At 41.6% G+C, this 15,814-nt stretch overlaps 1 protein-coding gene and 1 long non-coding RNA gene across 4 annotated transcripts in view; one reads left to right on the forward strand and one right to left on the reverse strand.

Moving 5' to 3' along the window:
• LOC103034863 (rho guanine nucleotide exchange factor 4) overlaps positions 1–15,814 on the forward strand; it is a 130,448-nt gene that overhangs the window by 15,435 nt on the left and 99,199 nt on the right. The window contains exon 1 of one of the 3 annotated variants that reach the window (XM_022666615.2): positions 7,337–7,858. The exons of the other annotated variants lie outside the window; for them this stretch is intronic. Within the exon in view, the coding sequence (XP_022522336.2) occupies positions 7,651–7,858 (208 nt within the window). The 5' untranslated portion in view covers positions 7,337–7,650. Of the gene's footprint in view, positions 1–7,336; positions 7,859–15,814 lie in introns of those variants that run through there. 3 annotated transcript variants of the gene reach the window in all.
• Positions 2,425–3,327, reverse strand: LOC125802530 (uncharacterized). Its single transcript, XR_007439665.1, has 3 exons — positions 3,191–3,327; positions 2,706–3,047; positions 2,425–2,555 (listed from the first exon to the last, which is right to left on the reverse strand). It is a non-coding gene; the product is annotated as an uncharacterized LOC125802530 (long non-coding RNA).

Here is a 15,814-nt window from a genome sequence, read left to right on the forward strand (position 1 = left end):
ATCAATGAACAGATATGCTGAACAGGCATTTTACTGTTAACAATCCAGATCAATGTTAGATAAATATTAATAATATATGATGTAATAAATAGATATTGATGTTTTAATGAACACAGTTATGTATACCACCCCTTTCTGTTTAAGTATTCTTTGCATTTATTGTAATAATAGAGATTTACTGAGCAAGTTGTATTCCTTCTAATTTAATGTTTAAACAGGTACATATCTGCTGCCTCCCAACAACACATTGGCCATCAAAAGCTGCAGTGGAGCATTAACTTCTGTACCATGGCAACACCTTAGCAACTAACAGCTATACTGTACAGGCATTTTACAGTAAATAATCTAGATCAAATGTTAAGTTTGCAAGCATGAAACAAAACCATAGCAACCAGCAGATATAGCATAGCAACATCTTAGCAACTAACAGCTATACTGTACAGGCATTTTTCTGTAAAGAATCCAGATCAACTTATAACTTAGCAGCCATAAAGCAATACCTTAGCAACCAACTGGCATACCATAGCAACACATCATCAACTAACAGCTATACTCTACAGGTATTTTACTGTAAACAATCCAGATTAAATTATAACTTTGCAAGCATAAGACAAATGCCTTATAAACCAGCAGCAATACCATAGCAACATCTGAGCAACTAACAGCTAGACTGCACAGGCATTTCACTGTAAATGCTTTAGATCAAATGCAAATTAGCAATCACAAAGCAATCCCTTAGCAACCAACAGCTATACCATAGCAACACCTTAGCAACCAACAGCTATGCTGAACAGGCATTTTACTGTAAAACTATCCAGATCAAATAATAAGTTAACAAGTATAAAGCAATACCCTAGCAACCAACAGCTATACTTGAAACACATTTTACTGTAAATACATCAGATCAAATGCTTATTAGCAACCACTAAGCAATACCTTAGCAACAAAAAGCTATATCATAGCAACAATGTAGCAATGAACACCTATACTGTTCATGCATTTTACTGTAAACTATCTAGAAAAAAAGCTATACCATAGTAACACCTAAGCAGTTGCCCAGTGATACTTTAGCAAACAGCATCTATATACCATACCAGTCTCCTAGCAACACCTTGGCAACCAACAGCTAACATCCAGCTCCTGTACAAATCAAAACACTCATATATGGATGCATGGGTCTAAAAATCACATTAACACAGTTTAGCCATCATACTGCACAAATATATATTTAAGCAGAAATAAAGTGCTTTCTTTTTGTTTTATTGGATGTGATGAATATAATTCGTGTTCTTAGGCCAACATTAGAGAATGGACCTTACTGGCATGGGCAACCCTACCTCAGATCATCTAAATAATGAAGCAGATTTGTCCTTCACAGCTCTCAGGCAGTGTGTGTGTGTGTAGCTCTGCAGTGTGTTCTCTCTCTGCTTTCACTCTTTTTTTTTGTTCACACCATAAAAAAGTCCACCTTTTCTTTTTTCCTCATCTTTTCTTCCATCCCTCAGTAATGTAGCTCACGTCCTGCAGCAGATGCTGTAAAGGAGATGGATACTCCTGTGTAATGCCTCCTTCTTCTCTGTGTGATGAATAAATGAGCATCTGACTGGAGTTTGGAAAGAAAGTGTGGAGAAACCTGAGCTTTTTCTAATATCGGCACTGCGGCTGCAGTTTGTATTAGAGTTTATTATTATTATTATTATTATACGCCTGTTTAGGCAGAAGATACACAGTAGGGATGCTTGCTATGGACCAAACATGCAACATGTGATAAAACTGTCCTGATATTGATGTGAAATGTGATGAATAGAGACAATAAATTGATTTAGGCTCATTTTTTTAACGATTGGTTTGGCTATACTCATTTTTCCCAGGAAAAGAAGTAGTTTTGTAGAATTGTTCCTGAATTGTAACCTCTACCTCACTCTGCCTCTCTCTATTTTACACTGCATGAATCTTCCTCACTGCAACTCACTCTGCCTCACACTATATCATTCTGACTCCCTCTGCCTCACTCTACTTCTATATCCTCTATATTATACTGACTCAGTTTCTGTCAGTCTGCCTCACTCTGCCTCACTGTCTTCCTCTACCTCTTCCTCTACCTATCTCTGCCTTTCTGTACCTCAATCTACATCTCTCTGCCTCTCTCTACCATGCTCTACCTCTCTCTGCCTCTCTCTACCACACGCTACCTCACTCTGCCTTAATCTACCTCACTATGTCACACCCTACCTCACTCTATCTCTCTTTGCCTCTGGCTTTTCTCTACCACACTCTACCTCAGTCTACTTCTCTCTACCTTTCTATACCTCACTCTGCCTCTCTCTACCACACTCTGCCTCTCTCTACCACACTCTGCCTCTCTCTACCTCACTCTGCCTTTCTCTACCACACTCTACCCCTCCCTCTGCCTCTCTCTACCTCACTCTGCCTCTCTCTACCACACTCTACCCCTCCCTCTGCCTCTCTCTACCTCACTCTGCCTCTCTCTACCACACTCTACCCCTCACTCTGCCTCACTCTACCTCACTCTGCCTCTCTCTACCACACTCTACCTCACTCTGTCTCTCTCTACCTCACTCTGCCTCTCTCTACCACACTCTACTTCACTCTGCCTCTCTCTACCTCACTCTGCCTCTCTCTACCACACTCTACTTCACTCTGCCTCTCTCTACCACACTCTACCTCACTCTGTCTCTCTCTACCTCACTCTGTCTCTCTCTACCTCACTCTGCCTCTCTCTATCACACTCTACCTCACTCTGTCTCTCTCTACCTCACTCTGCCTCTCTCTACCACACTCTACCTCACTCTGTCTCTCTCTACCTCACTCTGCCTCTCTCTACCACACTCTACCTCACTCTGTCTCTCTCTACCTCACTCTGCCTCTCTCTATCACACTCTACCTCACTCTGTCTCTCTCTACCTCACTCTGCCTCTCTCTACCTCACTCTGCCTCTCTCTACCTCACTCTGCCTCTCTCTACCACACTCTACCACACTCTGCCTCTCTCTACCACACTCTACCCCTCACTCTGCCTCTCTCTACCTCACTTTGCCTCTCTCTACCTCACTCTGCCTCTCTCTACCTCACTCTGCCTTTCTCTACCACACTCTACCCCTAACTCTGCCCTCTCTACCACACTCTACTCCTCCCTCTGCCTCTCTCTACCTCAATCTGCCTCTCTCTACCACACTCTACCCCTCCCTCTGCCTCTCTCTACCTCACTCTGCCTCTCTCTACCACACTCTACTTCACTCTGCCTCTCTCTACCACACTCTACCTCACTCTGTCTCTCTCTACCTCACTCTGCCTCTCTCTACCACACTGTACCTCACTCTGCCTCTCTCTACCACACTCTACCTCACTCTGTCTCTCTACCTCACTTTGCCTCTCTCTACCTCACTCTGCCTCTCTCTACCACACTCTACCCCTAACTCTGCCCTCTCTACCACACTCTACTCCTCCCTCTGCCTCTCTCTACCTCACTTTGCCTCTCTCTACCTCACTCTGCCTCTCTCTACCTCACTCTGTCTCTCTCTACCACACTCTACCCCTCACTCTGCCTCTCTCTACCATACTCTACCCCTCACTCTGCCTCTCTCAACCACACTCTACTTCACTCTGCCTCTCTCTACCTCACTCTGCCTCTCTCTACCTCACTCTGCCTCTCTCTACCTCACTCTGCCTCTCTCTACCACACTCTACCCCTCACTCTGCCTCTCTCTACCACACTCTACCCCTCACTCTGCCTCTCTCTACCACACTCTACCCCTCCCTCTGCCTCTCTCTACCTCACTCTGCCTCTCTCTACCACACTCTACCCCTCACTCTGCCTCTCTCTACCACACTCTACTTCACTCTGCCTCTCTCTACCTCACTCTGCCTCTCTCTACCACACTCTACCTCACTCTGTCTCTCTCTACCTCACTCTGCCTCTCTCTATCTCACTATGCCTATGTGTTAAGTGTTTTTACTCTAAATTGGCAACTCAAACATGGTTTTTTTTTTTTGCAATTCAAGAAAAATGCAATTGTTAAGCAATTTTTTTGTATCTCAACTTCCTGTGTAATGAATGTATGAAGAGCCATGTCATATTAATGCATCTCAGTATATATATATATATATATATACTGGATTTAGCTAAGTTTCTATTACAGCACTTGAATCACAATCAAGGTTTACTAATGGTGTCTAATGGTGTCTAATGGTTACAATGAGTGTAAAAAGGTTAAAAATAAAAGTGTGATTTAAAAATGTTTTTTAGGTGATACCATAAAATAATCACGTTTGTAATAAAGTGTGAACAAGATAAAAGGTGGTTCTTGCATTAAGTGGATCTTATAAGTTATTTTTACAAAATTGGTGCAAGTTTATTTTTAGTAGTGTTCTTCTGTTAGTGTTTGTTCACCGCTGTACAGAGCTATAAATCATTTTTCACAATCAGTTCTGGCTCTGGACTCATCCATCACTCTGTACCATGTGTGTGTTTGTGTGTAGAACAGTGTGTGCAGGTAAATTGAGTATTCCTCCCCACATCGTATGTACTTGGGTATTCCTGGGTGCTGTGGCTCCACTGGGGCTACTCCAGGAGTACTGGTTTATATGATTTATTGCTCGTTGGGTTTTCTACAGTCCAAACATTTTCAGTGTTTAGTTTTGAGGGCTGATTTATTTTATCTCTGGTATATCTTTAGGTGGGTCGCTGTAATCCGCTGTGTGTGTGTTGGTCTTGGCTTTGTGATTTGGGAGTATAGTATATCATGGTGTCAGTGTAGGATGGAGTGTAGATGGAGTCTTTGTTTGGGGAAGGTTTACTCCAACGTGCCTTGAATGTCATGAGCTATTAATACCAGAGCTGGGAGGAAGGAGCCTGAGGAGGTGTGTGTTTCTGCTGTGTGAGTGTTGAGAATGGGTTGGAATGGGTTAAAGGAGTGTTATGACAGTAAAATGACTTTATTCTGTGGAAACTATCTAAGGTATGCATGTATATTGTTGTTGGCATGCAGAAAAAAACGTTTAAAAATGACAACTTTACAAGAGAAAGGAAAGATTTCGTTTCAAGCCATTTTGGAGCATTCATTATGGAAGAATATGTAGAATAACCTAATTTAACTAAGGTAAAAAAAGTGAAAAAAAACTGCTGTCTTCAGTGGTATTTAGTTGGACCGTCTTTATCTTTGATTGCAGCTTTACACATTCACTGTGGCATTGTTTCAGTAAGCTTCTGCAATGTCACAACATTTATTTCAACCCAGTGTTGCATTAATTTATTCATTTTTCACCAAGATCTTGCAGCAGCATTGATGATGGTAGAGTCTGACCACTGCACAAAGCCTCTCTTCTCCATCCAGCACATCCCAAAGATTCTCAATGAGGTTAAGATCTGGACTCTGTGGTGAACTCTCTCTCAATCCATGTGTGAAAATGATAAATGATGATCTCATGCTCCCTGAACCCTGAACTCTTTCACAATTCCAGCACCATGATTCCTGATATTGTCTTATCTTGCAATATACCCGTGTCATCAGGGAAGAAATATAAAATCCATTGATGGAATAATCTGGTCTACATTCAGTAGATTCAGGTAGTCAGCTGACCTCATTCTTTCAGAACATACTGCTGCTGAACCTAAACCTGCAGACCAACTGCAGCATCAACCATCAACCCCACATCATTTACTTACTTAAATCCAGGTGGAGACCAGGTAGCGAATTGTGGTTAAAAAAAAGAAATCAGGGTAATAGCAGTAATCTGTCTTAAAAGCAGTGTATGAATTAGCAGGTATTATTATCTGTTATATTTACAGGTACGTACAGTGCCAGTCAAAATGTTCTGTATTGTAGATTAATACTAAAGTCATCCAAACTAATGTAAACATGGAATTCTTTATTAAACCTAGGCATGTTAAACAAACCAGAATATGTTTTATACATTAGATTATTCAAAGTAGCTCATTTTCCTTAAATAAACAGTTTTGCACATCTTGGCTGGATTTTCTTAGTCAGCTTTATGAAGCAGAGTTGCCTGGAATTCAGTTCTTTCAGTTAACAGCTGTGCTGAACTCGTCAAGAGTTAATCACTTGAATTTCTTGTCTCCTAATAAAGTGTTTGAGAGCATCAGTTAAAGTAAAGTAGTGAAGAGGTAGAGTTACAGGTATACAGTGAATAGTGAATATTTGAGTAATGTTCTAATCCAGATTATGAGAAGCAAAAACTACTCAACTAAGTGAAGAAAATAAATACTTCAAGAAAATAAGGCATGTCAAGAATTTTGAATGTATCCTCAAGTGCAGTGACTACAAATAACATCAAACATGTAATAATGATAAAACTGGCACTCATCAGGACCATCCCAGGAAAGGAAGAGCAAGAGTTTCCTCTGTTGTACAGGATAAGTTAATCAGAGTTTCCAGATTTAGAAACGGCAAGTTAACAAACAGCTCCCCAGATAAAATGTGTTGTTTTGGTTTGTTTAACAATGTTAAGTTACTACATGATTCCTTATGTGTTCTTTTATAGCCTGGATGACTTTTTTAGTATTCATTTACAATGTAGGAAAAACAGGAAAAAAAAACATTGAATGAGAAGGTGTTTCCAAATTATGTTTAGTACTGTACTTTATAACGATGTTAGTACTAATTAGTTACTGTTCAAGCTTATGTATGGGATATCAGTATGGGATATTATTTTGCCTTATAATTTATGCATTGTTAATACAAGGTTTTTAGGTTTATTTTTTTTATCAATATTTTGTATTAATTGCTATATACTGTCCATGTTCATGTGTGGGTCCAGTAAATTGCATGCATTACCTGTTCCAGTGTGTGTGAGCAGTTCAGTGGTGTGTAAGTGCTCCATCCCGTGTCATTAGCAGTGATATATATGTGTGTGTGTGTGTGTGTGTGTGTATTCCGTAAGCCGATTGTGAATGCACAGGCAGGAAATCCCACCGCTATAGCTTCCTCTCTGACAGGCTGCAGAGTTCTGGGATTTATCCATTACTGCCAGCTTTCAGCACTTCTGTCTGACAGGAGCGAGGGAGAGAGAGAGAGAAAGAGAGAGAGAGAATGAGAACAAATGTGGGGGAAAAGAAAGAAAAACAGAGATAGTGTAAGTAAAGGGGGGGAGGTAGGTGTGTGTTTTCAGGGACAGGCTGCTGCTGAAAGCTGCACTTTTCCATCGTCCAGTTTTAAACCCCCCTAGAGGACCCCCAGCCTGGCTCTGCGCTCTGCTCTGGTAGAGTGATGGATGGATAGAGCGAGAGAGAGAGGGAGCGAGAGGGAGGAAGAGAGAGAGAGAGAGAGAGAGAGAGAGAGGAGGAGGAGCCGCAGAGCCCATTCTAAACAGAACAGCAGAGCGGCAGGAACAGGATAGTTGTGTTTCAGGTGTAGAGCAGGATTCTGTATCACTCTCTCTGTTTATCTCTCTATCTCTCTCTCTCTCTCTCTTTCTTTCTTTTTGCCAAATACACACACACACACACACTCTCTCTTGTGTTTCTCTGGGGATTGACCAGACTGGACTGTCTTTAGCTCAAAAACATCTCTAGTTCATCACACGCTTGTGCATTTCTCCGGTCATCACAGTGGACCAGCTGTTTCTCAGGTGCAGGATTACAGGACAGCTCTCTATTGGCCCCTGCAGTGCCATGCGCACCCAGCAGGGCGGCGCTGATGCCCCAGCGCCCCTGCCCGGGGGCAGCTGTGGCAGCAGCAGCGGCAGCTCCGGCCTCTTGTCCCCCGGATCGGATTCGGACAGCAGCCTCGGCCCTGGCGTACCCTACACCGGGTTCGGGGGCACCCTCCGGGGGGCGCTGTCTCACTACTGGAGCCTGGAGAGCTTACACTCCACCACAGGTAGGACCTACGTGAGGGTAGCTGTTGTTGAGAGGTCTTAAAGGAGCAATTCAGAATATATTTTTTGTATATTTTGTTGTTTAACTAGCTTCTAGTGTTCAGAAAATGCAGTAAAATTAATTATATTACTTTGGTTTTTAATGGAAGACAATGAGAGCTGGAGAATTTAAGGGAAACTCATAAGACTCTGTTAGAATATAAGTTTATTTTTGGAGAATTTAACAAGAATTATACTGTAATTATACAATATATTTTCGCTGTACAGTAAAAAAAAATACTAAGAGAAATAAAACGTTCTTTATTTTCAAGATTTTAATGTAAAAGAGTTTTTTTTTTAAGTTAATTGTGAAAAATTTCTATTGGTCTATTCATCAATACATTTTGACACAGTGTAAAGCCCTATCCATAATTTTCTCTTTTATGTTTTTTTTTTTTTTTTAATCCTCTGTGATTTTATTCCTGTCCAGAACGACCATGTACGTGTTTTTCTCAGACTTCCTCTAAAAAAAAAAAAAAATTCCAGGCTGAATTATCTACATTTTTTTCTCTGAACTCCTGTAGTCGTGGTCCTCCGGTAATTTTAGTCCTGTCCAGACACACCTCTCTGAGTTTCGTCTCCTCAAATGTAATAAAATAGCTATTAAAATAGTAATCACACTTTGGGAGCATGTTTCCATGGAGATCCATGTAAAAACCCAACAGCGAGTGGAAATAGAGGAGCTACTGAACGCTGATTGTGATGTCATGTGACCGAGAAAGCCAAAAAACTCACTGGTACTCCTGTTTTTTCAATTGCAGTCCGGATGCAAGAGAGACCAGTTGTGTTTTCAAGTTATATAGTAAACTAAAACAAAACGATGAGTCATAAAAAAATGAGATACTTGTTTTTAAATGTTGCTCATTTTTATTGTTATTTTGAAATTAAGGATATTAAAAAAAGAGATTATTTCAGTTTGATGGAAATAACTACTGTCTAGTCTTTACTCTCCACTGAAGGCTTTGGAAAAGGTTTGATTGATAAGGATTTGATTGCATTCAGCAATAAGTGTATTAGTGAGGTCAGGGTGTTGAATGATCACCACCCCCATGTATCCAGATTAAGGCAGTGGATGTGTATTGGCAATAATTTGTCAAAGGTTACCATTCAATATTTTGTAATACTGTGAACATATTGCAAATAAAACTTAACTTAAACAGAAACACATCATCATATCTTTGCTGTCCAACGAAAAACTATTTTTAAAAATTTCCATTTTTGTCAATTTTTTATTTTACTACATAATTTAAACAGACAAACTCTCCCTTACACTGTGCCAAAATTTACTGATGAACAGACCAAAAGAAATTCTTAAAAATTACCTGAAATAAACTCTTTTTACATTGACTTCCATTGAAAATGTTCATATTTTTTTGCTGTGATTCACGATCACCACCTCCCTTGACTACTATGAGACGTTCTCTTAGTTGTCTTTGGTCCTTTCGGCAATTATGTTTGCTTTAAGAGTCCTTCTCTTGAGTGAAATTGGTCATAGTTCCTGTCTTTTGTTCTAAGAATAAGTTGAACACTGCTCACAAGTGATTTACAGAAAACAAACCACTGTTTGGCCCCTATAGGCCATATTTTGCCCATATCATGAAATTTGAAAGTAGAAAATAGCAGTGTCCAGGCCTGGATAAGTTTTGGAAAAATAAAATACCCAGAAAGTTCTCGAAAAAGTCATGGACATTTGGTGTACAAATATTTGTGTTTATGTTTATCGATGGAGAAAATCCATTTTGAGCTAAAAAAAAAAATACATCAGCTCAGAGTAAATTCAGTAATTTAAGCCCTACACAATGCAGCTCAAACTCTCAGGATCTGACACATAATAATCAATTTTGATTATAGTGGATGGATGGATGGATGGATGGATGGATGGATGGATGGATGCTTTATTAATCCCCAATGGGAAAATTAGTAGCTGCTGTATCAGTATGATTAATACATGAATGACTGTGTTGGTTAACCACTTGTAGTGAGAACCTAGCAGTCCTATATGGTAACACTTATAGATATACACATACTGCTGTCCCATGACTTTTGGCATCAGATACTTTAGGCATCATATGTTCTGTATATGTCCTGCTCTCCTGTGATAGATGAAGGCAGTGTAAAGGGTTAATATCACAGTATGGGGACTTGTTGCGTGGTGATGGAGAGAATGCAGTTCTGCAGGTTGTGACTGTGCTGCTTTGAAGGCAGACAGATCGTGATGATTATGATTAGGATGATGATGATTATGATTAGAATGATGATGATGATGCAGATGATGATGGTGATGATTATTGTGTGGATCTTGCTGAGATGAGGTTGGAGCCGGTCGTCATGTTCCTGCTGAATGGAGCCGGTCTGCTCTGTTGCTATGGTCAACATCTGAAGCTCTGCTGTGTGTGTGTGTGTGTGTGTGTGCGTGTGTGTGCGTGTGTGTGTGTGTGTGTGTGTGTGTGTGTGACGTGTTGAGGCGTGTGTTTTGTGAATGGCTGGAATAGATGTTCTGTTGCTTCAGTAAACACGGAGATTTGGGTTTGTATATGCATCTGTCTTTCGTTCTCTCTCTTCCTCAATCTCTCTCTCTCCCTCTTTCCTCCTTCTGTTTTCCTCTTACTCTTTTTCTCCCCATTTCTGTCTTGCGCTCTCATTCTTTCTCTTCTCAATCTCTCTCTCACTCTTTCCTCCACAATCTCTCTCTCGCTTTCTTTCTTTCCCAATCTCTCTTTCTCATTCTCTCTCTTCCCCAATCTCACTCTTGCTTTTCCCCAGTCTCTCTCTTGCTCTCTCTTCCCCAATCTCTCTCTTGCTCTCTCTTCCCCAATCTCTCTCTCACTCTCTCTTCCCCAATCTCTCTCTCGCTCTCTCTTCCCCAATCTCTCTCTCGCTCTCTCTTCCCCAATCTCTCTCTTGCTCTCTCTTCCCCAATCTCTCTCTCACTCTCTCTTCCCCAATCTCTCTCTCGCTCTCTCTTCCCCAATCTCTCTCTCGCTCTCTCTTCCCCAATCTCTCTCTCGCTCTCTCTTCCCCAATCTCTTTCTCGCTCTCTCTTCCCCAATCTCTTTCTCGCTCTCTCTTCCTTAATCTCTCTGTATTTTTCTCTTTCTCTTCCCAATCTCTCTCGCTCTTTTTCTCACCTAGTCTCTCTCTCACTATATTTCTCTTCCCCAACCTCTCTCTCTTTCTCTTTCTCCTCCCAATCTCTCTTTCACTCTCGTTCTCTTCCCAATCTCACTCTCTCTTCCCCAATCTCTCTCTCACTCTCTCTTCCTCAATCTCTCTGTTTCTTCTCTTTCTCCTTCCAATCTCTCTCTCGCTCTCTTTCTCACCCAATCTCTCTCTCACTCTCTTTCTCTTCTCAATCTCTCTCTTACTCTCTCTTCCCCAATCTTTTTCTCGCTCTCTTTCTTCCCCAATCTCTCTCTCGCTCTCTTTCTCACCAATCTCTCTCTATTACTCTCTCTTCCCAATCTCTCTTTCTCGTTCTCTCTCTTCCCCAATCTCACTCTTTCTGTTCCCCAATCTCTCTCTTTCTTTCTCTTCCCCAATCCTTTTCTCTCTCTCTTTCTTCCCCAAACTCTCTCTTGCTCTCTTTCTCTCCCCAATCTCTCTCTCGCTCTCTCTTCCTCAATCTCTCTGTATTCTTCTCTTTCTCCTCCCAACCTCTTTCTTGCTCTCTTTCTCACCCAATCTCTCTCTCACTCTATTTCTCACTCAATCTCTCTCTCTTTCTCTTCCCCAACATCTCTCTCGCTCTCTTTCTCACCAATTTCTCTCTATTACTCTTTCTTCCCAATCTCTCTTTCTCTTTCTCTCTCTTCCCCAGTCTCACTCTTTCTCTTCCCCAATCTCTCTCTCTCTCTCTCTCTCTCTCTCTCTCTTTCCCAATCCCTTTCTTGCTCTCTTTCTTCCCCAATCTCTCTCTCGCTCTCTTTCTCTCCCCAATCTCTCTCTCACTCTCTTTCTCTTCCCAATCTCTCTCATTCTCTTTCTCACCAATCTCTCTCTATTACTCTCTCTTCCCAATCTCTCTTTCTCATTCTCTCTCTTTTTGTCTCTATCTCTTTCTCTATCTCACTCCCCAATCTCTCTTGTAAGGGCTGGTGCCCGATCGAGGCGTCCTCCAGGGCATCGGAGGGCGCGCCAGGCCAGCGCCGAGGGTTAATTGGCTAATTATCAACACCTGCTTTCAACAGCTTATAAGCAACGCCAACTAGCCACTCGGCGCTGGATCTTTGAAGCTCGTGAGAGCGAATCTATGCCCGTTTTTCGAGCGAGCCTCGGCTCTTTTCTCTTACTATCTACGGCAAGTGCCGCGACCAACCTTTCTGTGAGCGAGGCGAGCAGCACCGCTGTTTCCTCGTCTCCTCTTTAATTTTCATTTTCTCTCTTTCGAGTCTGGTGAGGCTAGAGCAGTGTGCTCCCCTCCCCTCAAGCCTGTGTGTGTCTGTCTGTGTGTGTGTGTGTGTAGCAGCGGCAGCGCGCTGACTCTCTTTGTTTGGCTCCCCGCGGTTCCCCCTTCCTCCCCCCCGGCGAAACCGCAGTTCACCCACAAGCACCAAGAGTCCTACCTTTTGTTTTAGTTGGGAAGTTGTTCCTTTTCCTCCCCGAAAATAAGGGGCAGCCTCGCTTCCCAGGCGATCCTCTGTTTCTCCCTCACTCGCGCTCGGCGCCATTTTGTGTTTGTCCGCCCGTTTTCCGGTTTGTTTTGTTTTCCGCACGTTTTATTCTCCGCCCGTTTCGGTTGCTCCGCCCCTTTCGGAGGCTGTTCTAAAGGGTAATTAAAGCGGCCGCGTCCCAATCCGCTCGCTGGTGCAGCGGTTAGAGCGTTGGGCCGTGACCGCGACAGCCCGGGTTCGATCCCCACGTGGGGTGGGGTTGAATAATAAGAATTATATATTTATATATATATATATATATATATATATATATTTATTAAATATCCTATTAATATATATATATATACACATATGTATATATAGAATTAAATATCCTATTAATATATATATATCAATCATTTATTATTGCTATTTTTCCTTTTTTCTTGGGTTTACCTGCTTTGAGATCTGCTGCTCTGCACTTGGGTCCTTCTACCTTCTGGGCTGGAGAGCTACTGCTCTCCCCCCATTACATCTCTCTCGCTCTCTCTTCCTCAATCTCTCTTTATTCTTCTCTTTCTCCTCCCAATCTCTCTATCGCTTTCTTTCTCTTCCCAATCTCTCTCTCGCTCTCTTTCTCTTCTCAATCTCTCTCTCGCTCGCTTTCTCACCCAATCTCTCTCTATTACTCTCTCTCTCTTCCCAGTCTCTTTCTTGCCCTCTTTCTTCCCCAATCTCTCTCTCCACACAATCTCTCTCTGTGTCTCTCTTTCACAAAGTGTCTCGCTGTCTCTCTCTCTCTCATACGCACACACACCTGTTAAATGACTGCAGTGACTGCAGTGTGTGTGTGTGTGTGAGGGCTGAACTGAGTGCTAATGAAATCAATATCTGGATTGATTTAGCTGATTACCCTCTCGACCTTTAGAAAGGGGTCAGGGTTAGGGTCATGGTCACACCAGGAGGGCAGCAGTAAAAATCAGAGAGAGAAACTATAATAGCATTTCTATTCTATTGCATCAGTATAACAGTGTCACATTACTGTAAAAGTTAAATAAAAAAAATTACAGCCAATTTTATATAAACACATTTAACCCGTATCTTCCTTATTCTGTGTGCCTACTCTTAAAAGTTTTTTTTTTTTTTTCACTTTTAGGTGTTAAAATGCCAGGGTCAGTTCATATTAAATGGGTTTTGGATGTTTTGTATTTAAAGTGAATGTGGTCTGAGGTAGATACTGCTTTGTATGCTGATTATAAAATAGCTAGATATTATAACCCAGCATTCCAACAGCTTATTTAACCCTATTTTCAGTATAGATAACTCGTTTTTACACACAAAAATATGGAAGTTATGTGGAGCTCCAAATAACCATAGAGGAAGGGAGCTGCATCTGTGGTTGAACTTCTGGGTTATGAAGCTCTAGTGAAGTGGACGTGTCTGTGTTGAGTCTATCAGGTGCGATTTTAGCCTCAAAGCTAAGCTAAGAGTCTCACAAGCACCTGAAGCATCCACTTCAGCTTTATAACTGAGTCATTCTTTCTCAGGATGAGAGGAATGCACAAGGCGCGTCACAGTGCTCATTGCTATCTTACACCACGCCAAACAGTCTATTTTCATGCATTGTGCCCACGCTTTTAAAAAAGCATTGGAGTTAATAAATAGGAATATATCTACACTGATGGGTGTGGTGGTCTAGAAGTGAGGTGTGTTCAGGTAAATTTCTGGTGTGTTTCTATATATTTTGGTGGTGGAAAACAAAGGAGCTCCACTGACTGATTAAAACCCTGACAACAGTCAACAGTCAGTCGTCCAAATCCTATCTTAGCTATGCAAGAGTGTCGTACACATCAAATAAACACACTGCAGAGCACAAACACGACTTTCAACTCAACAATAAACAGAATAAAGAATAAAATAACATTGCTGTTCCCTTAAATGAGCTGCTGGTGTATCTTCACAGTGTGAACGAGCAGCTCAATATCTGGCTCTGCTGAGACACAAAAGCGTCGCACTGTTAAGATACGAACGTGCCAAAGTCAGAGCTCACTCGGCTCTTAAAGGGAATGACAACTGGAACACTGATTGGTTTATTTCATGTTATGCCCAAAATTAACCACACCCATAATTAATTAAGATAATTAGTTCATACTTTTTGTATAGAAGTGTATTTTTTGTGCCCTGATGATACCAAAGACACACCGACACACCCTAAATCCCGGTGCATGATCCACAATTGACCGGTGCACTATAGATCACTAAAATAGAGCCCTCAGTTTCTGTGGACCTATTGGCACCCTTCCTAATGCCATGCATAGGCTATAGAGGGGTATAAAGCCTCCAGTACAGAGCTGTACAGCAGTGGAACTGTGTATCTAATAGTTTTGGATGAATGCAATCAAATTCCTTTAAGTAATGTTTTTTTAAATTTTAGTAGAATGTCTTTATTAGAGAGAAGAGACAAAAATAATCCAACAAAAGCAGGATAAACTCTATTTATTATCCTTGATTTCAGAAGAATCAAATGAATCATCAGTTGTCCCAATACTTGTGTCCATATAGTGCATTTCAGAGCGATGAAGGCAGCTAATAGGCTGTATTATATGTATTGCTATGGCAACAGTTGTTAGGTTACAGTTCACAGCAGTAAATCTATTGGAATCTGAGCGAATGAGAGAAAGAGGAGGAGGAGGAGAGATGAAGCTGATAGTGATCAGGTTTGTCCTTGTCAGTGTGTGTGTGTGTTTGTGTGTGTGTGTGTGTGTGTGTGAGTGGTCTGTGTTAGCAGGGACAGTTGTATGTGGGCTAATCTGATTTAGCGCAGCACCCAAACACAGCTCTGGCACAGTTTAGCAGCTGGAGCCGAGTCTGGGCCGCAAACGGGCCGGTTCTGACCTCGAAACACTGCCCACCAGTGAACCCACCATGCCAGACACCACCGGTCACCATACTAATAAAGTGTTGGTGAATGTAGGATTTATTGCTGCTATAGATTTATTGGGGGAGGTACTGTAGAAGGCGCATTATAAGGCGCGCTATCGATAAACGTCTATTTTCTGGTCTGTTTTCATACATAAGGTGCACCAGATTATAAGGCGCATTATGTGACACTAGTAAGGAACAGGGCTGTCTCCATGTTTTGCTTCTAATTCAGCATATATCACCACTGGGTGGCGGTGGGATAAGTAAAGTAAGCCTAAGCATAGTAAACAAAACTGTAAATCTTTCTAAGTCAAACGAGTGCTGGATGTTAATCTACACAGATTTCTCTCCTGAAAACTGTTTATTTGGGTGAGTAAAGCACTTCTTTTTGTTTACAGTAAGATAAAA

This window comes from Astyanax mexicanus, chromosome 6 (assembly GCF_023375975.1).
Source record: "Astyanax mexicanus isolate ESR-SI-001 chromosome 6, AstMex3_surface, whole genome shotgun sequence".
Lineage (NCBI taxonomy): Eukaryota > Metazoa > Chordata > Actinopteri > Characiformes > Acestrorhamphidae > Astyanax > Astyanax mexicanus.